The sequence below is a fragment of the Pongo pygmaeus genome, chromosome 21, assembly GCF_028885625.2.
Source record: "Pongo pygmaeus isolate AG05252 chromosome 21, NHGRI_mPonPyg2-v2.0_pri, whole genome shotgun sequence".
NCBI lineage: Eukaryota > Metazoa > Chordata > Mammalia > Primates > Hominidae > Pongo > Pongo pygmaeus.
This window is the reverse complement of record NC_072394.2, coordinates 47,878,402-47,901,897: the sequence shown is the minus strand read 5'-3', so window position 1 is coordinate 47,901,897 and position 23,496 is coordinate 47,878,402. Positions and strand designations below refer to the sequence as shown.

Here is a 23,496-nt window from a genome sequence, read left to right as displayed (position 1 = left end):
CGGTTTGAAGGCTGGTCTAAACTCAACAACCCTAGGCAAGTCCTTCCCGTCCCTGGGCCTTAGTTTCCCCAACTATAAAATGGGGTTAGCCGCAGTGATCTCTGGAGACTTGCCTGGCAGTGGGTCAAATAAATAAAGGGGGTTGGAGCTCCTGGAGGGTAGGACTAGGGGTTGACTAGGAGCTGGCGGGCTCGGGCAGGGCGGGTCCCTTGGGGTTTCCAACTCCGCGGGCGGGCGCAGTGCTCCCCAGGCCTCGCTTCCACTGGGGAATTCCGGGCGGGGTGCGGGCGGCGGGGCGGGGGCGGGGGCGGGCCGGGGCGGGGCCGGTAGACCGCCTATAAGATGGGTGGCGCGCCCGCCCCGGGCCACTCGCTGCAGCCTGCGCGCCCTCTCCAGTCCGCTGTGCCATGGCCCCCGCCCGTCTGTTCGCGCTGCTGCTGCTCTTCGTAGGCGGAGTCGCCGAGTCGGTGGGTGCTTGGAAGTCCCCGGGCGGGGGGCGAGGCGGGGGGCGCAGGCCGGTGCCTCCTTTGTTCGTCGGAGCGTGGGATGGGGGGGCAGATCAGGGGGTACGCCACCCCCAACCGGACACCGAGGGCCAGGAAACTTTGCTGGAAACTTTGCTCCGGGGTCACGGGCCAGCTCCGGGATGGCTTCACGCGCCGTGCGCCCCTCGGCCTGTTGCTCTTCCCGCCTCCCCTGGCCTCAGCCCCGCCGCGGGCTACGGGCTCGTTAGTGAGTAAGCCGGTGTCAACTCTTCAACTCCCACACCCTCGTCCCTTCCCTGGTGACCCTAGGGCAGGCTTGGAGCGCTAAATCCCCTCCTCGCTCTCTAGGCGCCCAGAGCGGACAGCTTTAGGATCCGAGATGGCCCTGGGGGTCGGGGGGCTGCGTGTACTCGGAAGCGGGAGGGGTTTAGGGTTGTGCGAGGCCCTCTTTCACACACCAGGGAGAACTGAGCCCTGACCTCAGTCTGGCCCCAGCTCTGTCACTGACTTGTGACTTAGGGCAAAGTCCTGCCCTTCTGAATCTCTTCCCAATACTGCACCAAGGGTCTGAGGGAATGGGGCAAGAGCGGACTGCTACTGCGTTAGGGTTTCTAGAAAGTTGGGGACTCTGCTCTTTTCGAGGACAGAGGAGAGGAATGGTTTAGACTCAACACTTAGCCAGGAGCTGAGCCTCTGCTTTCTGCAAGAAGTATGTTCATTTTTTCTCAATTGCAGATAAGAAAATTGAAGCATCCACGTTGAGTGAGGTGAAGGGGGTGGGGGGAGAGAAGGCCTCAATCAGCCCAGAGAAACCTTTCCTTCTCACTGTCCACTGGTCTCCGTCATAGCTGTCCCTGGGCCAGCAGAAGCTCTATCCATCCCCGCAGCCGGCTTAGGAGGAGGGGGGCAATCTCATCTGGGAAGTTGCGGGGCATGGGAATTACTGGTGAAGGCAATCTGTCCCCCACAGCCTGAGCTTTGTGCCCCCTTTGTGCCCTTTAGCCTCAGTTTTCAGAGCGAGTGAGTCCTTGCAGTGTAACCATTAATGTTAATTTCTTTGAAAGCCTTGGGGCTCCTATTCCTCTGAATTTACTTAGGGGAAGGTTGATTCTGCCTGCAGGCTCTTCTTGAGGAATGAATGAGACCCTAGGCAATACTTCCAGCACAATTCCAGGCATGCCATGATGATTGCAAACATTTAGCGCCTTTGTGGGGGGGCCAGACATTGCTCTAATAACTTTCTAATGGATATATCAAGGAGCTTAATTCCAACAACAATCTTACTGTGTACTGTTCTTAAACTGGTCCTGAGGCTAGAGAGGTTAAGTAACTTGCCCAGGGTCACACAGTTAATACACAATAAATGGGTGAGTCAGATTGAAATTTAGGCAGCCAGGCTTTCAAGTTTCTGCTTTAGCTTAACTTCTACTCTTTGTGCTACTCCAAGTGTCCCATCGTTGGTAACTCAAGACGGGTTTAGAATAGGTTGAGATTTTAGGCTGGAAGGCAAAGGAATTCTGAGGTGGAAGGAAACAAGGCCAGAGTGAGGTGATGACTTAACCTAAACCAAAGGCTACCTTGCCTAAAATGTTAGTGGCTGAGGACCCAAGCCTTCTGCCTCTAGCGCAGTGCTCTAAACTAGGCCCTGAAGGATGTGTCAGGGTCAAGAAACTGGGGAAGCATCCGAAGGGATACCACCTGGGCGGTACAGGGAAAAAGAGGAAAGGACCCAGGAGGTTGCTGAGGTCACCATGTGCCCAGTCATATGCCAGTTTCCTCCCAGGGGCTGCTAAGCCTGCAGGTGCTTCAGGGTGCTGAGCAGTCAGCTGTGTCCTGGAGGCATTCTGAAGGATGTGGTCTGGGGGAAGGGAACTGTGTCAGTCCTGCCTGGGTGACCCATCAGCTGCAGGAGACATCAGCCCTGGGCAGCTGCTTCCTGAGATAGGTGTCAAGTCTCATCCTGACCTCAGCTCTCCTCTTCCTGGCTAATGTCACAGACCTCCTGCCTGTAACTGGGGCACAGGGCTTCCCCTTTGGCCTATCCCCTCCCTCTTTTCTAGGTTGTGGTTGGAAAAATCAGACCTAGTCACAGTTGGCTCGGACCGAAGAGATGATCCATGGTGTCCTTTTCTTTTTGCAGGTAGAGAAAAGTGAGGCCCAGGGAGAAGGACTTTGCTAAAAGCAGTCAGGATTGATAGAGTACTTTTTATATGACAGATCTGGTGCATTTTATCCTCACAAAAAGACCTACCACATGGGGATTCTATTATGTCCACTTTCCAAACGTGAGAGGTAAAATGGTACTACTTTGGGTTAGCAGAGAGCATCCAGGACCCCAGGATCTCTGACTAGTAGTCCTCCCATTGTGGGTGGTGTTCCCCCAACTGTTCCATCATTCCCCTTACCACCCCCATGTTTTGGAAGGAAACCCAGGCTCAGTACCCAGCTGTCCTCTCCTCTGTTTGGCTGGGCTTGCTATACTAAACCAGTTCTTCCTGTCCAGCTGGGAGCATTCCCTGATCTGCCTTCCTGCCACTCCCTCTCAGGCCAATTAAAGGCAGCCTTGTTTTGGGAGTCCCCTCCACCCAGAGGTGTTCCTACCCAGGGGCACAGCCTACTGACTTGGCCCCAGGCCCAGGCAGTTCTGGGGAAGTGTCCCCCACCTATCAAGTGTACTTTAGCTTAAGGACATTGCTGGTCTTCTACAGCGTCCTCTTCTTGATTACATGGGAGTGGAGGTGGGGGCGGAAGCCTAGGGGCTTCTAGGACCCTTGAGTGAACAGTGAGAGCTCTTGGGACTTCTCGAGCCCAGGGAGTTATCAAACACCAAGGAAAATATTTGGGCCATGATTTGGAGGGTTCCATGAGGTTGTGGGGAGGCCTCTTTCCCCGCTGGGCTGACATCCCCCACCTTAAAATGAAAGGTTTGAACAGGGTGGCCTCCAGAGTCCTTTCCATCTCTGAATTTGATAACTTAAGTACCTACTATTCAAAAGAGGTCTCTCTCTTGAAGGAATTAACTTGAGGAAATTAACATACTCCACCAAATTCTGAATCCCTGCCTCTCTCCCCCCACACACCAAGGGCAGGAACTCTGCTCTATTTGTTTTTGTGAAATACCTGTCCCCTAGTTAGTACTCAGGAAATGCTTGTATGAATGAATAAATTCGTGCATGTAACTTTATTCTAAATGGTTAATTAATGTTACTTATTGCTAGTATGAATATCTCCCAGTACTGCGAGGTACCATTTTCTCTATTTTTACAGGAAATGGATGCTCGGAACAATGCAGTGGCTTGCTAAGGTCAGAACCAGGTCCGACTGATAGGGCAAGGTGTCTGCTTTGAGTGTCCTCAGAATATTCCAGATGAGGAAATTTGCTGGGTTTGAAGGTAGATACCTTAGGTCCTACTTCTGCGTTGCTGGGTGACCTTGAGCAAACATGCCCTGTCTCTGGGTCTCAGTGTCCCCAACTCTAAAATAAGGAGGCTGGACCATTGCCTTCTAAGGGTCCTTCCTGCCCGGAGGGCCCATTGATGAGGGGGGCGGCCCTTTCCTGGCCTCCTTAGTAAAGAGTCTAAACAAATCCCAGTCTCAGAAGAGAAGTGGGGGTGGGGGGACATTCAGCTCCTGCCATCCCCAGCCTCCTAGAAACAGAGGGCTTTTCCAAGGACTTGGAGTGCTGAGCCTGCCTGAATGAGGAGCTGGGGAAGCCAGGCTGGGCTCCCAGCCCCTGCTCCCTGTTGGGAGAAGTTGGCTCCTAGCTGTCCTTCAACCTCCCGGACTGGACAGGCGAGTGTGATTTCCAAATGAACGCTTAAAATTGGGGTAAGGGGCTGGACCGAGCGCTGTGAGTCACTGCATGCTAGCGTAGCCTGCCTGAGTCACTCATTTCCTTTCAAACTCTTGGCTAATAGGACAGCTCTGTGGTGGGGGTGTTGGAATGCGCTCAGAGTTTTACCTCGTCCTTTGGGAGTCATTGTTTCAGTGTCCGGGGCCTTGAGGGGACATACAGGAAATGTTTGTACTAGGTCCCACACTTTCACAGCCTCTTGCCTGCGTGTGGACTTGGACATTGTACATTGTGCAGCCAGTCCTCATAATTGGGCTTTAGACCTCTGCAGAGCAGGTAGTACTTTTTTCCTCTTTAAGGCAAAACTGAGGCTGCAACTGGCCTGCATTTTTTTCATAGAGCAAAAGCTGGTACCATTCAGGTTTGGTGTGACCCCAGGATTTTCTGATGTTTGTGAGGACCTCTCTTTGCTTCCTGGGGCTGGCCAGAGAGCATTGAAACATTGGCTTGGTGTTACGCAGACCTAACTCCAGACGTGCGAAGTCCACCTCTTACTGGCTACATGAACTCAAGTCATGCTACTCCACCTCTGAGCCCCAGCCTCCTGGTCTGTTAAGAAGATCATGATACCGGTGTGGCAAAGCTTAAAGGAGACGACAGGGCTGTAAATAAACGCACCTAGTACCATGCCTGGTAGGGAGGAGGTGTTACTTAGTGACAGTTCCCTTCCTTGCCCAGGCCACCTTCATGCCAGGCGGTCCTATCTCTGAAGATTCTGAGCCCAGGTCTCCTGGAAAGCTTTCTCCATCCCCCTTATCCCCCTTATCTGCCCCCACAGCTGGGAGGTGGGAAGGGAGAAGTCTAGGGTGGGGCTTTTGGAGTCCAAATCTCCTATTTGTTTATCTTAGAAGTGGGCTGTTTGCTAATTATCGAATGGGTTTATGTTTAAACAAGAACCAGTTCTGGGCAGCCCCACCTCTCCTGCTGGGATTTGCTGGAGCCTCGTGCTGAACAGTTTGCAGCCTGGAGGGAGAGGGGTCAGGGGGTTTGCTAAGGGTACCAGACCACTCTGGACACTGTCCAGGACTTGGAGTCACCCTCCTGTGCTGGAGGGGCAGAGTTTCTACCCTTAAGGAGGCTGAGTGATTTGCAAATAGCACTTTGAGGGGTGGGGTGTTGGTGGACAGAAAAGGTACAGTGTTCTGAAAAGCCAGTTTCTCGCATGTTTTCACTGCATGGTGCCCTAGAGAGGGAGGAGAGGGAACACATATGTCAACAGTTGGGGTCTCATTTAACCTTAGAAGAACAAGCCTGACTTCTTGGGCTGGTTTGCCATTAACTAACACAGAGGTGACCTTTGGGCGCATTCTTGCACCTCACTGGGGCCTCTCTGGTCCTGTCTGCTGAAGGCTGGGTGACTGAAAAAGAGGGTACAGAAAACTCCAGCCCCCATCCTAGCTCTGCTGCTCACCCAGGGACACAAACAGTTAATACGTCACTTTGTTGATGTGAACCCCAGTGTCCTCTATAAAACACCTGTGGCACTCAAAGGTCATAATCGGTGTTTGGCAAACTTGTAAAGTTCTGGCTTTATTAGCACCTAGACAAGGGTTCTTAACCCGGCCAGAGTTTGGCTTTGGGGAGGTGGTGTCTGTGCATATGTTGAAAATGTAAACTAAGAGTTACAGTTATTGGGGTTTAGACCTTTTTATCCTTTTCAGGGGGCTGCAGTACTCCCTAAAAGGTCACTCTGATCTCAGCAGTTCTGGCTTTGACCTTTCTACAGCCATCCTTCCTCCCTCCTCCACTTCCCAGCCTTGTTCTTGCCTCCTGCTTCCCCCAACCCCCACCTTCAGCCCAGACCTTCCTATTCAGCGGCCCCCACCCCTTCAGGCTGCGTCTCACTCCTCCCCCATCCTCCAGGCCCGGGAGCTCGGCTGCTCCAGTTTTCTCTGGCACAGTAGAAGAGGCTGCTGGTCAGGTGACACCTGGGGTAATGGAAAGGGGAGGCAGGGAGAGGCTGGTATGTGTGGAAACAGTGACTTGGTGAAGCTCAGCAGTCAGTGGCCAGGCCTGCAGGGACTGGCGGTGTCACTCCAGCCTCTGGGCGTGGGGGCAGATGTGGCACATGGCTGGCCCGGCTACCCAGAGTGGGGATACTCCTTGCCTTGGAGAAGCCCTGCTGGAGCTGTCTGTGGGACAGACTGACCTGGTCTGGAGGATGGCTTCCTTGCAGGGTGGTGAGGGAGGCTGGGAAGAGGCAGGAAGCCAGCACCCAGGGCTGATCTAATCAGCCGAGATAAGGCTGCAGCGTGGGCTCTCTACTCTGCTTTGAGAACACAGGAGGTTTGTTTACATCCCGAGAGCCTCCCTAGCCCTTGGATCCATCAGGGATTTCGGATCTGCTGCCTAGATTACAAGCTCCAGCTTCAATGCACCTCTGTCTGTGAGGCCCTGAGGGAGCCAGCCCCCTCCTGGCTGTCTCCACCGGTAATCGGAGCAATGCCCAGCTTGATTACTGGGCTGGGACAGAGGGAGGCTTGTCTCTTTGAGACCTGTCTTTTACAGATTGGGAAACTGAGGCTCAGAGAAGGGAATTGTCCATGATCATCCAGGGAGTTAGTAACAAGGGTGCTGGGTCAGCTCCTGGCAGGGAGACGTCCAGAGGCTCCTGAACCCTTCCCCCATTTCTAGCTGGCACCCTAGGATCCTGGAGTTCTTGCTGTGGGAATGGGCTGCCCTGGGGCTTGGTGAAAAGCTGGTTGCTGGCAGTGCCAGGCCTGGCTGTCTCCTGAGTGATCGTGTTCAGAGTAACCCGACCTTGAAAGCGACATTTGAACCCTCATTCCACCCCCACCCCTAGACCTGGTTTAATCATTCAGGCACCAGAGCACCAGACCACGGATTGGTGTGTAGTTTCTTTTTACCTTCTAGATTTTTATTTTTATTTTTTTGTCTCTGGGGACCCAGGTCCCCAAGTAGAATTTCAGGTGTTTCTGGTCACTGTCATTTGCACCTTCGGGGAAAATAAAAATGGTCTTTACCTCTGTCTGCTTAGGACAGGTGGTCAAAGCTGTGTGACCTTGGGCAGGTCTCTGACTATCTCTGCGTCTTTTTTTTCACAGTCTGAAGGGACCTGATTGGTTGTTGAAAAGTCTCTGGGCTCAGAAGCAAAATGATAACCTATTATAGGTTATATTCCTTTACAGTTTGCAAAGCACGATCTCCCTGTCCCCAGGCTAGCTTCCTTCCAGCAATAGAACTGCCTCTGCAAGTTTTCCCAGGCCTCTGATCCTTTGAACACTAATCCCACTGGCCAGGAGGAAGGGAGGTGGGGGTTAATCACAGCCACTATTCATTGATCACCTGCTGTGTACCAGGCCACGTGCTGGGTCCCTTGCACACACAAATGCATTCCACTTAATCCTCATCACCCTGCAAGGTGCTACCAGCCCTAGTCACAAAAGAAGGAACAGGATTTCAGAGATGAAATAAACTCCCAGGCTCATATAGTTAGGAAGTGGCAGAACTCACACTTGTGAATCTGCCTTGATGCACAACCACTCTGGGTGGTAGAGTCACAGTTGTGGGCCCCAGGTTTTAGCCATTCTGGGGAATGTCTGGCCCTTAAGAAGTGGGTGGGGTGGGGAAGAACAGTTACTACTAGTGTGTGCTGCTGGGGGTCTCCTGCCAGAAATCATTCTGGTGGGTCCAGGTGTTGGAGCCCCAGATACTCAACCATCCCTTCTCGCCACTAAATTTGGCTTGCCCAGTTATTACCCTTCTGGTCTTGCCTCCTGAAAGAAGGGTCAGATGTGTCCCCGACCCTACCTCCCCTGGGGAGGAGCCAGGTGGGGGGAGGCTCTCATTAGTTCACAGTTATCCAAGCCCTGACCCTGAACTCCAAGTTTCTGTTCCTTTGTTTAAGCGATATCACTTTCACCTTTGTTTACTCCTAGGCAGGGACAGGGGTGCCCTGGAGCCCTGGCCCAGCCAGTGTGCTGTGGACTGGCGGGTTAGGCTGGAGAGAAGTGAAGAGTGGGTGGCAGTGAGAAGCCTAGTTGTGGTTGGGACGTGTTCTTGAGAAAGATCTGGATTTGAATCCCAGCTCTTGCTTTCTAGTTGCATGACGTTGGATAAGTGACTCAGCAGAACCTCAGTTTTCTTATCTGCAAAATGGGTAGAGCACCTTGCAAGGCTGTTTTGCCAATTAAATGAATTTGTATAAACAAAGTACCCAGCATGGTGCTTGGCATGTAGTGGATACTCCTTTTAGTCACTCATGCTTTTCCTGGGGTGATGGAAGCCATAGGATTTGGGGATAGGGTTGGGATAGGACCTTTTCGTAGCTTCATGCCTATAGCCAAAAGACTAGATGGGGAGTATAACTGTAATGACAGCTGCTGCCTGTGGATTTGCTGAGACCCTTAGGGGCAGCCAACACGCTGGAAGGGGAGAGAAGATAATTCCAGTCTGGGAGCCAGGAGACCTGGGTTCTAAGTCCATCTCCGCTGCCAGCTGCTTGGATGACCTTGGCAAAGTCCCTTGTCTTGTCTGTTTGCTAGGTTATAAAATCAGATACCTTCTGTTGGCAGGTGTTAGTTTCAGTAGAACAAAAGAGCACTTCCCCTCCCTTCTTTCTCCCCAACAGTCTGGGGAAGAATGTAGGATCTCTAAACCCCCAGGCACTAATCCCAGATCCCCACCAGCCACAGGGCCAGCAGAATATATGGGACCTAGGCCCATTGCCCTATTTTTTAGTTTTTGGAGACAGGGTCTTCCTCTGTCACCCAGGCTGGAGTGCAGTGGCACGATCGTAGCTCACTGCAGCCTCGACCTCCTGGGCTCAAGTGATCCTCCCACTTCAGCCTCCCGAGTAGCTGGGACCACAGGTGTGCACAACCACATTTGGCTAATTTTTGTAGAGATGGAGTTTCACCATGTTGCCCAGGCTGATCTCAAACTCTTGGGCTCAAGTGATCCTCCCACCTTGGCCTCCCAAAATGTTGGGATTAAGCCACTGTGCCTAGCCACCACTGTCTTATTTAGTTGGTAATTTCTGTTGTGTGTTCATGAAAGGGACAAAGATACAAGGAGACTTGAGAGCCCAGAGAGGGTGCCTGTGCATGTACACACACGAACAAACATGCCTGGGCAAAGGTGGGGGTGAGCTGAGGAGAACAGACCACATTCTTAGCCAGGAGCAGGGCGGGGTCCGTATCTGGTCAGGGCTGGGCCTGGCTGCTGGGTGGCCTGGTTCTTCAAAGTCACCCCAGACTTAATGGGCTTTATCTGAAAAGAGGGCGGAGGAGAGGAGGACCGTTGGTGCCTTCCCAAACTTTACACAAAAAAGAGCGATTGCCCACAATCCCACGGGGCTTGGTCCTGTCTTGCTGGCCTAGTCCTAAATGGCTCTTACCCACTTGGGAGTTTCCTTCCCTTTTGTCAGAGGTCATGAGTGGAGAAGGGACTAAAACAGGACAGAGAGGGGGCTTCCAGAGTTCAAGGAGAGATTTAATTCCCTGTGTCCTCCCATCACCACTGGGAGCTGGAAGAAGTTTCTTCCCAGCCCCTTGACTTGCTATAGGAGGGAAATCCTGGGCTCATCTAAATGCAGCCTTTGAAAACTCGAGCTTTGGAATAGGATCGAATCCTGGCCGTGCCACAGAGCCCCAGGGTGACTTTAGACTAGACTAGTTTCTTTTTTGGAAACTGAGTATAAAAATGAAGGGTTAAGGATGAACCGGTGCCCACAAAGAGGGCTGAACTGGGAATAAATCTTGGTTTCAGCCTTGGTTTTGCTGCTGACTTGGCTGCAAGATCTTCATGCTCCACTTTCGCTCATGGCCTTCATTTCTCTAATGTAAAACGGAGGTAATTCCTAACAGCCAATGGGCATGCTAATCCCATGGGTTGTTTTGAAATACCTCTTAGCACTTTCACGTACTGAAAGAGAGGCTGGTTGCATAAACAACCTTCCATGGCTCCTGGGGGCAGTGAGGGGTGGGAAAAGGTCTCTCAGCCTGAGACAAGTCTCCTGATGGAACTACAGCCCCTGTTGAGGACTTTGACCTGGTCAACAGTTGGCCAAAGTGTACCATTCTTTCTTTCTCCCAGCTGGATTTGACCCCCCACTTAACAGGCTCCCTTGGAGCCTGGGGCAGGCTGGTGACCCCGTGTACATATGTGTTCATGCATGTGTTTATGTGTTTGTAGTTAAAGGTCCAGGTGAATGACGCCTGGGTTCTGGCCCAGTGTGGCTACTTTCTGCTTGTGTGGCCTTGGACAAGTGACTTTACTTTTCTGAGCCCTTGTTTCCATCTCTGCAAAAAGGGACATTAAAAGGACCTAGACAGGCTGTGTGCTTGGTTAAGGCCTGTCACTTGGGTTCTTGGGGGATTTGCCGCAGGAGATGGAGGTAGGAGCACAGGGACCCTGCCCTTAGGTGTAGGCACTTGGGCAGCCACGAGGAGCCTTACTCCTGCTCTGCCAAACCAAAGCCACAGGCACGGGCTATGTGCGGGGGCTTGAATTCCAGCACCAGCAGCCCAGCAGCTCCTGATTCCCGAGTCATGAAGTCATCTCTGACCAGGACTTAACCTCTCTGGCTTTCCACCCCCACGGGTGCCAAGCGTTCAGCAGAGATTCTCCCCACTCCCCAGGGAGAGAGTGATTCCTGGCCACTGCCTTCCTTGCGGCCTGACCCCGCTCCCTTCCGGGAATCCAGCATCCTCCCTCTGTGGGGGTGGAAGAGGGGGCATGAGGGTCAGGTTCCACCTGCCTCTCCCCGGAAGCCCAGTGGGGAGAGTACAGGAGTGGCTCTGAGGCAGCTTTCCTGGGCCTCTCCTGCAATGCCAATAACCTTATCTTAGGGACAGATGTTCCTTCTCAGACACCCTCTTTTGTCAATGGCAGTCTCAGCTGAGTGAAGGACAGCCTGAGGTGTCCGAAACAGAGACCTGACCTCTTTCTATCCTGAGTTATGTAGTGAACGCTCTGTGTGACCTTGGGCAAGTCCCTGCGCTGTTCCGGGCTCAGATTCAAGTTGTGTGAAACGGGAGGACAGGAGCTCCTTGGGTCCCGGCATTCTGTGATTCTAAGCAGACCCCCAGCTCCTGCAGTTATGGCATCTGCAGAAGATGGGAATGTCTTGCAGCGGGAGGGGCATGGTGTATTGAACTTAATGAAAAACCCCAACTCTCCTGGCAAATACTAGGCACTTTAATGTTTGAATTAATTAGTAGAATAATGAACTTTGCTCAGAGCTGCTGTTCTCTGGGCAAACAGAAGCCTGAGCCCAGAAGCTGGAGGAAGGGTGATGGGCATCCAAATGTTTCCTGTGCTCTTGAGGGTGCATTGTTCCCACTCCGTGGAGCTACAGGATGGGAGCAGGGTAACTGATGTACTGTAGGGCTGCCCGGGACCTTTGACACTTTCCTTTGGCAAGCGGTTTGGTGGGAGTGGACCTGAGACTCTGTCCTGATCAGCTGTGTCTCCACAGGGTAGTGGCTGAGTGACCCTTATGGGTACTGGAGTGGATGGTCTCTGAGGGTAGGGATTGTGCCTCTCGGTGTCTGCATGGTGCTGGCAGCAGAGTAGATCTGTGGGAGATGTTTGGAAGGCAAGACTGAATCCAGGAGTGCACTCCTGAGTCATCAGGTCTGGGCAGCGCCCTGACCTGAGGCTGTCTTAGGGTGTGCATGAGGCAGCCCTGTCTGTCCCGGCCCAGAGTGAGTCAGCTGGGAAAAGTATCCTGGACTGGGCAAGACCAGAACCAGCAGCCTGCTCCCTGTCCTGTGTGAATCAGCTGCCATTGCATCACAGAGCCCTGGAGTGTAGCATCCCAGGGCCCTGTGCATGGAGACTCCTGGCTCTGAAGTCAGGCAGCCCTGCGCGTGCAATCCTTGCTCTTCCATCTGCCAGCTGTGTCACCAAAAGAAAATGACTCCCTCGTCTGTAAAAATAAGTGAATAACATGCCTCCAGAGTTATTAAAACAGGGCCCGGCACATAGCAAGTGCTGGGTAAAGGATACCTAGCCATATTAATAATTTGATTATTACCTCATTTACTATTTTTATTTTTTTTGAGACGGGGGTCTCACTCTGTAGCTGAGGCTAGAGTGCAACGGCGCGATCCTGGCTTATTGCAACCTATGCCTCCTGGGTTCAAGCAATTCTTGTGTCTCAGCCTCCCGAGTAGCTGGGACTACAGGCGCAAGCCACCACACCCAGCTAATTTTTGTATTTTTAGTAGAGATGGGCTGGTCTTGAACTCCTGACCTCAGGTGATCTGCCTGCCTCGGCCTCCCAAAGTGTTGGGATTACAGGTGTGAGCCTCTGTGCCCAGCCTCATGTACTATTTTTATTTGTCCAGAATGGGAAAGAGACTTGCCTAAGGACACGCGGCGAGTTAGAGGTAGAGTGGGATCCAGGACGCAGGTCTCCAGGCCCTGGCCTGGTCTCTTTCTAGTTTCTGAATGCCCACTTCACTAGCTTTCGGGCATCGGCTGTCATGGAGCACTGGGGATGTTGGCTGATGTGTCTCCTTTCTTTATCTTAGATCCGAGAGACTGAGGTCATCGACCCCCAGGACCTCCTAGAAGGCCGATACTTCTCCGGAGCCCTACCAGACGATGAGGATGTAGTGGGCCCCGGGCAGGAATCTGATGACTTTGAACTGTCTGGCTCTGGAGATCTGGGTACGGAAGGTGTGGTGGGCAGGCATAGGCACAAAGCTGGAGGGAGTGGTGGCCTCACCAGCCAGGAGGGTGACCATGCTTTGAGACTTGGATTTTTTTGGGGCTTTTCCTAGAGTGCCCTTATTCCTTCTCAAAAAAAGGGGAGACAAAAGTAATGGATTAAACTTTTCCATCCCTGAGAGCCCCTGGGGACAAGCTGTTTGTTGCTTTGAAGTCATTGGTAGCTCTGGGTTTTCTGAGCTCCAGCCTGAACCTGTCCTCATAGGCGCTTCTCTTTTCTGCAGGGCATGGTGGGGGTGGGGTGAGGGTAGGATGGGTGGCAAGACAGGGTGGGAGTGGGGAAGGAGGACCCATAGAGTGTTTTCCTTTTTTTGAAAGGAAAAGTTCCAGCCTGGGCCACATGATGAGAACTTGTCTCTACAAAAACACAAAAATTAGCTGGACGTGGTGGCATGCACCTGTAGGAGTCCCAGCTACTTGGGAGGCTGAGGTGGGAGGATCCCTTGAGCCTAGGAGATTGGGGCTGCAGTGAGCCAAGATCATGCTACTGCACTCCAGCCTGGGTGACAGAGTGAGACCCTGTCTCAAAACAAAAAAAGGAAAAGTAGCAGCTTAGAAGTGGGGATGGGGTGGGAGGGGGCATGAGTGGGCAGAGACGTAGTTGGGAAACCAAGAACAAGTCCCTGCTTCAGTGGGGGTGGGGGTGGGTGAAGGGCCCAAGGCCTCTAGGCCAGACAGCTAATAAGTGGCCCTCCTATGTGCAGAGAGGTGTTAATGATTGCAAGTTTTAGCTTTGGAGTCACATGGTCCTGAGTTCAAGCCTCCATCCTGTGTGAACTGAGCTTCAGTTTTCTAATCTGTAAAATGGGAATAATAAAGATAGTACATCAGTGTTGTGGGGACTGAACTGACTTAAAGCTTTTGGCACCTACCAAGCACTCAGTATGTGTGTGTTTGGTTTAAAAAAAAAATAAATTTTATGGCTGGGCGCGGTGACTCATGCCTGTAATCCCAGCACTTTGGGAGGCCAAGGCAGGCAGATCACGAGGTCAGGAGTTTGAGACCAGCCTGGCCAACATGGTGAAACCCCGTCTCTACTAAAAATACAAAAATTAGCTAGGTGTGGTGTCGAGTGCCTGTAATCCCAGCTACTTGGGAGGCTGAGGCAGGAGAATTGCTTGAACCCGGGAGGCAGAGGTTGCAGTGAGCTGAGATCGCGCCACTTACACTCCAGCCTGGTGACGGAGCAAGACTCTGTCTTGAAAAAAAATAAAAATAAAAAAATAAATTTCATTATGTGCATACAACATGGTGTTATGGGGATACATATAGATAGTAAAAACGTTACTACAGTGGAGTTAATTAATATATCCATCATCTCACATAGTCACCCAGGAAATGTTTTAATATTGCAGTTAGAATTTTCTTTCTTAAAAGTTAATTCCCTGGGGATCTTGTTAAAATGTAGATTTTGGCCGGGCGCGGTGGCTTACACCTGTAATTGAAGCACTTTGGGAGGCCAAGGCAGGCGGATCACAAGGTCAAGAGATCGAGACCATCCTGGCCAACCAACATGATGAAACCCCATTTCTACTAAAAATACAAAAATCAGCTGGGTGTCATGGCGCACCCCTGTAGTCCCAGCTACTCGGGGGCTGAGGCAGGAGAATCGCTTGAACCCAGGGGGCAGAGGTTGCAGTGAGCCGAGATGACACCACGGTACTCCAGCCCAGGCGACAGAGAGAGACTCTGTCTCAAAAAAAAAAGTAGATTTTAATTCAGTCAGCCCTGAAATTCTACATTTCTTCTTCTTTTTTAAACCAATGAATTATTTTTATTCTTTTTAAATAAGTGAAATATTAGCTTTAATGTTTTCTGATCATGACAGTATTTTTAGATAAGAACATTTTAAACATTCAACAGTAAGAGACTATTGAAAATAAATGAAATTCATTGAATAGAAGTAATTAAAATAATAATGTAACTCTTTAAGCATTGTAATGGAAAGATGTTAATGATATATTGTTACGAGCCCATTATTGGGAAAAATGTATTTAGGAATACGCATGGAGGGAATTTTCTTTTTTTTTTTTTTTTTTTTTTTTTGAGACAGAGTCTTGTTCTGTTGCCCAGGCTGGAGTGCAGTGGCACCATCTTGGCTCACTGCAACTTCTGCCAACCGGGTTCAAGTGATTCTCCTGCTTCAGCCTCCCAAGTAGCTGGAATTACAGGCGCCTGCCATCACGCGCGGATAATTTTTGTATTTTCAGCAGGGACGGGGTTTCACTATGTTGGCCAGGCTGGTCTCGATCTCCTGACCTCAAGTGATCTGCCCGCTTTGGCCTCCCAAAATGCTGGGATTACAGGCATGAGCCACCTCGCCTGGCCTTGAAATTCTACATTTCTAACCAGCTCTCAGGTGTTGCTATTGGTTTTTGGATTCACACTTTGCAGAGCAAGGGTTTAGAGCTGATGAAGCCTCTGTCCAGCTGCCAGCTCACACATTCCTGTGAAAGAGCCAGGGGGTGGGTCTGAGGAGCCCCGTTTTACAGATGAGATGACTGAGGTAGGGGTGGGGAAGCTCGCTTGCTGGACATTGAGCATTTGGAAGCTGGTTGTAAGATGGAGCTCCCACCAGCCCTGGCTGAAGAGGTCATTTTCCTGGGGTAATGGACCTCACACTCACACAGCTATTCTGACCTTACAGATGACTTGGAAGACTCCATCATCGGCCCTGAAGTTATCCATCCCTTGGTAAGTAGCTACATGCTTTACATGCTTCTGCCTCTTCCACTTTGCTCCTCTATAGCAGACCTATTGGGAGAGGCAGAAAATACAGCCCCCATAGGCAAAATAAGTGAGGGGTCTTACCCCACTATGCGGGAAGGCTTTTTAAAAATCTGGCCCTGGGCTGGGCATGGTGGCTCAGGCTTGTAATCTCAGCACTTTGGGAGGCTTGAGGTCAGGAGTTCAAGACCAGCCTGGGCAACGTGATGAAACCTGTCTCTACATAAAATACAAAAATTAGCCAGGTGTGGTGGCATGTGCCTGTAGTCCCAGCTGCTTGAGAGGCTGAGGTGGGAGAATGGCTTAAGTCCAGGAGGCAGAGGTTGCAGTGAGCCAAGATTGTGCCAGTGCACTCCAGCCTGGGTGACAGAGCCAGACTGTGTTAAAACAAACAAACAAACAAACAAATCTGGCCCCAGGCTCATTTTGTAGGTTGCTGGTAGGCCATCCTCCCTGCAGGGATAGTCACCGTCAGCACCAACTCCTTTTCTCTACATTTATAGCTATTTCCTAGCATTGATAGAAAAGTATATATATAGGCCGGGTGCAGTGGCTAATGCCTGTAATCCCAGCACTTTGGGAGGCTAAGGCGGGCAGATCACCTGAGGTCAGGAGTTCGAGACCAGCCTGGCCAACATGGTGAAACCCTATCTCTACTAAAAATACAAAAAATTAGCGGGGCATGGTGGCGTGCGCCTGTAGTCCCAGCTACTTGATTGGGAGGCTGAGGTAGGAGAATAGCTTGAACCCGAGAGGCAGAGGTTGCAGTGGGCAGAGATTGCACCATTGCACCCCAGCCTGGGCGACAGAGTGAGACTCCCTCTCAAAAAAAAAAAAAAAAAAAAAAGTATATATATAATTCTATGAACTGCATTTTTCACTTAGACTGGTCATGAGTATTTCCCTGCATAATTTAATGCTCTTATCATTTTTATAGGCTTCATAATAGTTTACCTGATTCCCTTTATTGATGGAAAAATGGCTTATAATTTGTTAACATTTTAAAATTATAACACTGCAGCAAACATCTTTTTTATTTTTGCAAAGTGATAACAAGTTTATTAAGAAAGTAAAGGAATAAAAGAATGGCTACTCCATAGGTAGAGCAGTGGCATTGGCTGCTGGTTGCCCATTTTCATGGTTATTTCTTGATTATATGCTAAGCAAGGGGTAGATTATTCATGAGTTTTCCAAGAAAGGGGTGGGCAATTCCCAGAACTAGGGGGCCCTCCCCTTTTTAGACCATATAGAGTAACTTCCTGACTTTGCCAGGGCATTTGTAAATTGCCATGGCACTGATGGGAGTGTCTCTTAGCATGCTAATGTAGTATAATTAGCATATAATGAGCAGTGAGGCCAACAGTTTCATTGCCACCCTGGTTTTGGTGGTTTTTGGCCAGGTTCTTTATTGCAACCTGTTTTATCAGCAAGGTCTTTATGACCTGTATCTTGTGCAGACCTCCTATCTCATTCTGTTACGTAGGATGCTTAACTTACTGGGAATGCGGCCCAGCAGGTCTCAGCCTTATTTTACCCAGCCCCTATTCAAGATGTAGGCACTCTGGTTCAAACACCTGACATTTCCCCCCTCCCTTTTGTAAGAAAACCCTTAATCCTAAGGGTTGCAGAGGGACAAAGATCCATCTTGTGTAACTTCTTCATGCTGAATAGGGTGATGATATTCCTGCTTAACTATTAGGGCCTCTTGTATCCATGGTAGAGAGGGGCTCAGTCAGAAAGGGCCAGTATGGTGAGGGCCATTCATAACTCTTAGTTCTGACAAAAGGTGATATCCAAAGTCCTTCAATCAGTGCTGCAGTCCATTTCCTTTGATTCGGGGGTCTCCTCCGTCTCATCCCTTCTGTGGTTCTCCAGAAAGATGTTACCAGAAAGGGGTCCCAATCCAGACCCCAAGGGAGAGGGTTCTTGGATCTTGCACAAGGTAGAATTCAGGGTGAGTCCATAAAGTGAAAGCAAGTTTATTAAGAAAGTAAAGGAATAAAAGAATGGCTACTTCATAGGCAGAGGAGCTGCAGCAAGCATCTTTTACACATAGTCTCTGAAGAGCCCCTTACAATAGAGTTTCCAGGGCAAAACTGCCACCTTAAAGGGCAAGCGTTGTCTAAGGTTTTGCCAAATTGCTTCCAGAGTGGTTGCTCTAGAATAACCAGTGGCCAGCAGTGCAGGAGAGCACCTGCTTCCCTGTTCCCTTGGTCGCTTCATTTTTCATTTGGGACAGATATACTAGAAAAGTTGGGGATAAGGATTTTGGCAGCATAATTGTGGAGACGTTGTTGCCAATTCCTGCTCCAGGACCATATGGTTCAGCTGAATATGGCAGAACCAGATTCTCTGCCTGGCTGAATGTCCCTGTCCCCTGCCCTGAGTCTCTTCCAAAATACACTGAGTGTCTCTTCTCCTTTCCCCCCATCCAGGTGCCTCTAGATAACCACATCCCTGAGAGGGCAGGGTCTGGGAGCCAAGTCCCCACCGAACCCAAGAAACTGGAGGAGAATGAGGTTATCCCCAAGAGAATCTCACCCATTGAAGAGAGTGAGGATGTGTCCAACAAGGTGTCAATGTCCAGCACTGTGCAGGGCAGCAACATCTTTGAAAGAACGGAGGTCCTGGCAGGTAAGTCCCCATGCTGCTTATAAGATGCCTTGAAGGTGGAATGGGGCTCAGCGGGAGAGAGCACCTGCAGGCAGGGATGCCTCCAGTCATGAGCCTCTTTGGTGCCCCTTCCTTTTGCCCACTCAGGTTGCCCTAGAACATTGAAAGACTACACCTTCCTTATGGGGTGGCTCTGACTGTGCAGCCTGGTGGAGGGAGAGGAAAAAGCGCCTATCAAAGGCTTTTGGAAAATAGGCATTGAGTCATTCTTTTGCCTTAAGTCCTTCTCATTTATTTTGCAAAGGACTTTCACTGTATAGGTTTGGCATCTGGGAGTTAATCATTAAAAGTTAATTTCCCTTGTAAGTCTGGACGCTCCTTTGAATTGAGTTAGCTTCCCCTCCCCCTGCTCTATCACTTGGCAGCCTTGTGACCTTGGCTGAGAAGCTTTCAAACTTGATGAGCCTCAGTTTCCTTATCTGTAAAATGGGTATGGTGATACCTGCTGGGGTTGATATAATGAGTCCATGAAAAATACAATATGAAATAACTTTGCACACCATAAAGGGCTATTCCGATTTGGCCTCAGTTGAGAGTTCTTTACTGGAATGTGCATGGTGAGGAATGCTTTGTCCCAGGTGTTGACAAGAGGGATGGAAGGAACTCCCCAAGGTCATGGCCGAGGGCCAGACTGGATGAACCGGCCTGGCAAGTGGGCACCCTGGGCCCGTGCTGGGTAACTCCTGTCTCCTGGGAATCAACAGGGCCAGCAGCTCCAAGGAGGCTTGAGCTATAGGGACAGAACCTGGCTTCATCCAGGACAGATGGAAGGTCTCACCTGCCTCTTGTAAAGAGGGTTCCTGGGAGCACAGCCCCAGGTGACTGGGCCCACCTCAGCCCTGACCCTGGCTTCCTGGTATCTGAGCCAAAGTTCTTTTTACTTTTCTTTCAGAAGTAAAAAGATTTGCATAAGACTTTGGATTTGCATAAGGTTTTGCTCTAATTAACTAAAGGTACTATTGCTTCTAAAGAAAAATTTGAAAACCACTGATTAATCCAAGCACCTGCTTCTTATACATGGGAAGACTGAGGCCCAGGCTTTGGGCCACATAGTAAGAAAAGAACTGAAGCCAGGTTATCTCTTTAATCTTCCATTTGAGAATTATAAAGCCTAAGAGCCTTATGTGAAAGGTTACATTGTTAGCTGGTGTGGTGGAATCCCCCATTCCAGAAGCTTTAATCAGCACCCAGGAGCTTTATTAAATGCTTGCTGTATGCTATATGATTCCTGCGCCCCTCATTGAGTCCCTACAACACTGAACTCCATCTAAAGAACTTATCCAAAGTCACAAAGCTGGGAAGTGGCAGACCTGGCATTTGGACCGAGGACCACAGTCAGCTTCTGAGCCTGCACTTGAAACTTGACCCTGTGGGGTGTCCCAGTGCAGTCCCAGGGCCTCGTGGAGGAACTGGGGTCATCAGAGGGAAAGGTGATAGAGATAAGAATGGGGTTGATGCCTGATATTCCATGTGCTTTCTCTGGCATCTCCTGGGGGTACTTTTCTGTTGCTTTTTCATAGGATTTTACCTAAGAAAGAACCTTGCTTCACTTCTCTGTGCCACTGTGTCCCCATTGTGTACATAGATTTGTAGTGTGTGCAGGGATGGAAAATTAATCTTCTTAGCCAGAGTAAGACCGAATTAGGGGACTCAATCTGCCACAGAAGGGATTCTATGAGGCATCCCTGCCCCTAGCAAGCAGAAATGAGTCATTCAGGCCACGTGGCAGAGTGGACAGGCCAGACCCACTCACCGTTAGAAGCCCGTCTCTGCCCGACACTAGGCAGGTTCTCCTCTCGGAGCCTGAAAGTGTCATTTATTAAGCACCTCCTGTTGTGCACACCTGATTCAGGGAGTTCGGGACACAGATATAAACCTTAAACCTTTACAGTTAATGAATCTTGAGAATATGCTATGCACTAGGCATTGTTCTAAGCACTTTGAGTGGATTACTTTATTTAATCCTTAGGACAAATGTATGAGAAAGGTATGGCTATTCCCATTTTGCAGTAGGGAGATGAAGGAAACTTGCCCCAAATCACACAGCCAGAAGTAGGAGAGGCAGGAGTGGAAACTAGGCCTTAGCTACTGAGTTCTGTATGTAATCGTAACATAAGAGCTTGGAATTAGTATGTTTTGCATGTGTGCACTTTGAATGTACATACCTGTCTATGAAGTGTAGGCTGTATAGGTAAATATGCACACAGGTAGAGCTAGAGAGTGCCCTGTGCTAAGGACTGCAGGATAAATATGTCTACAGGGATTTCCATAGCCTACCGTTTTCTCCTGTTCCTGGTTCAGTTAGTGCTAGACTGTTGCAGGGGAGTCTGCTTGGTGTTTGGAAAGAGCCTGGGCTTTAGATTCAGGCAGATGTGGGTTAAAGTAGTGGCCTTGGCCGAGTGCGGTGGCTCACGCCTGTAATCCCAGCACTTTGGGAGGCTGAGGTGGGTGAGGTCAGGAGTTCAAGACCAGCCTGGCCAACATAGTGAAACCCCATCTCTACTAAAAATACAAAAATTAGCCGGGCATGGTGGCGTGTGCCTGTAGTCCCAGCTACTCAGGAGGCTGAGGCAGGAGAATTGCTTGAACCCGGGAGGTGGAGGTTGCAGTGAGCCGAGATCACGCCACTGCACTCCAGCTTGGGCAACAGCGTGAGACTTCATCTCAAAAAAAAAAAAAAAAAGAGTAGTGGCCTTGCCACTAGCCCTGTGGTCTTCAGTGACTTAAAATGCCAGTGACCCACTTCTTATAACTGGGGTCATGAGGTCAACTTAAATAAGGCATCGGCTTGCCTGGCATAGGCAGTGGTGATGGTGAGGATGTCTGGTTGTAAGAGAACTGATAGTGGGGGCAAGAGGGGTTCATCCTCAGGTCCTGATGAGGAGCTCTCACCCCCGCCTCTTCTCTCTCTCCTCTCCAGCTCTGATTGTGGGTGGCATCGTGGGCATCCTCTTTGCCGTCTTCCTGATCCTACTGCTCATGTACCGTATGAAGAAGAAGGATGAAGGCAGCTATGACCTGGGCAAGAAACCCATCTACAAGAAAGCCCCCACCAATGAGTTCTACGCGTGAAGCTTGCTTGTGGGCACTGGCTTGGACTTTAGCGGGGAGGGAAGCCAGGGGATTTTGAAGGGTGGACATTAGGGTAGGGTGAGGTCAACCTAATACTGACTTGTCAGTATCTCCAGCTCTGATTACCTTTGAAGTGTTCAGAAGAGACATTGTCTTCTACTGTTCTGCCAGGTTCTTCTTGATCTTTGGGCCTCAGTTGCCCTGGCAGAAAAATGGATTCAACTTGGCCTTTCTGAAAGCAAGCCTGGGATTGGATCACGTCTTAAACTTCCAGTTAGGAATCTAGGTCCACCCTCAAGCCCATACTGACCGTGCCTCATCCAGAGCCGCTCTGAAGCCAGGGGGCTAACGGATGTTGTGTGGAGTCCTGGCTGGAGGTCCTCCCCCAGTGGCCTTCCTCCCTTCCTTTCACAGCTGGTCTCTCTGCCAGGAAATGGGGGAAAGAACTAGAACCACCTGCACCTTGAGATGTTTCTGTAAATGGGTACTTGTGATTACACTACGGGAGTCTCTGTGGTATATACCTGGGGCCATTCTAGGCTCTTTCAAGTGACTTTTGGAAATCAACCTTTTTTATTTGGGGGGGGAGGATGGGGAAAAGAGCTGAGAGTTTATGCTGAAATGGATTTATAGAATATTTGTAAATCTATTTTTAGTGTTTGTTCGTTTTTTTACCTGTTCATTCCTTTGTGCAGAGTGTATATCTCTGCCTGGGCAAGAGTGTGGAGGTGCCGAGGTATCTTCATTCTCTCGCACATTTCCACAGCACCTGCTAAGTTTGTATTTAATGGTTTTTGTTTTTGTTTTTGTTTGTTTCTTGAAAATGAGAGAAGAGCCGGAGAGATGATTTTTATTAATTTTTTTTTTTTTTTTTTTTTTTTTTACTATTTATAGCTTTAGATAGGGCCTCCCTTCCCCTCTTCTCTCTTTGTTCTCTTTCATTAAACCCCTTCCCCAGCTTTTTTTTTTATACTTTAAACTCTTTCTCATGGCTTTGGCCCTTTCTGAAGCTGCTTCCTCTTATAAAATAGCTTTTGCCGAAACATAGTTTTTTTTTTTTAGCAGATCCCAAAATATAATGAAGGGGATGGTGGGATATTTGTGTCTGTGTTCTTATAATATATTATTCTTCTTCCTCGGTTCTAGAAAAATAGATAAATATATTTTTTTTCAGGAAATAGTGTGGTGTTTCCAGTTTGATGTTGCTGGGTGGCTGAGTGAGTGAATTTTCATGTGGCTGGGTGGGTTTTTGCCTTTTTCTCTTGCCCTGTTCCTGGTGCCTTCTGATGGGGGCTGGAATAGTTGAGGTGGACGGTTCTACCTTTTCTGCCTTCTGTTTAGGACCCAGCTGGTGTTCTTTGGTTTGCTTTCTTCAGGCTCTAGGGCTGTGCTATCCAATACAGTAACCACATGCGGCTGTTTAAAGTTAAGCCAATTAAAATCACATAAGATTAAAAATTCCTTCCTCAGTTGCACTAACCACGTTTCTAGAGGCATCACTGTATGTGGCTCATGGCTACTGTATTGACAGCAGAGAGCATGTCCATCTATTGGACCAGCACTGTTCTAGAGAACTAAACTGGCTTAACAAGTCACAGCCTCAGCTGTGCTGGGACGACCCTTGTCTCCCTAGGTAAGGGGAGGGGGAATGGGGGAGGACTGATGAGGCCCCAGCTGGGGCTTGTCATCTGGGTCCCTCCCTCTCCTGAGAGGGGAGGCCTGGTGGCTTAGCCTGGGCAGGTCATGTCTCCTCCTGACCCCAGTGGCTGCAGTGAGGGAAACCACCCTCCCTTGCTGCACCAGTGGCCATTAGCTCCCGTCACCACTGCAACCCAGGGTCCCAGCTGGCTGGGTCCTCTTCTGCCCCCAGTGCCCTTCCTCTCAGGCTGTGTTGGAGTGAGCACCTCCTCTGTAGGCACCTCTCACACTGTTGTCTGTTACTGATTTTTTTTGATAAAAAGATAATAAAACCTGGTACTTTCTAAA

The 23,496-nt window shown here is 50.0% G+C and overlaps 1 protein-coding gene across 1 annotated transcript; it reads left to right on the top strand.

Moving 5' to 3' along the window:
• Window positions 1-346: 346 nt before the first annotated feature.
• On the top strand, window positions 347-23,496 carry SDC4 (syndecan 4). The gene is made up of 5 exons (XM_054467713.2): window positions 347-467; window positions 12,840-12,978; window positions 15,686-15,732; window positions 18,201-18,399; window positions 21,359-23,496. Exons 1-5 carry the CDS (start codon window positions 408-410, stop codon window positions 21,508-21,510), a joined length of 597 nt encoding a protein of 198 aa, XP_054323688.1. The 5' UTR covers window positions 347-407; the 3' UTR covers window positions 21,511-23,496.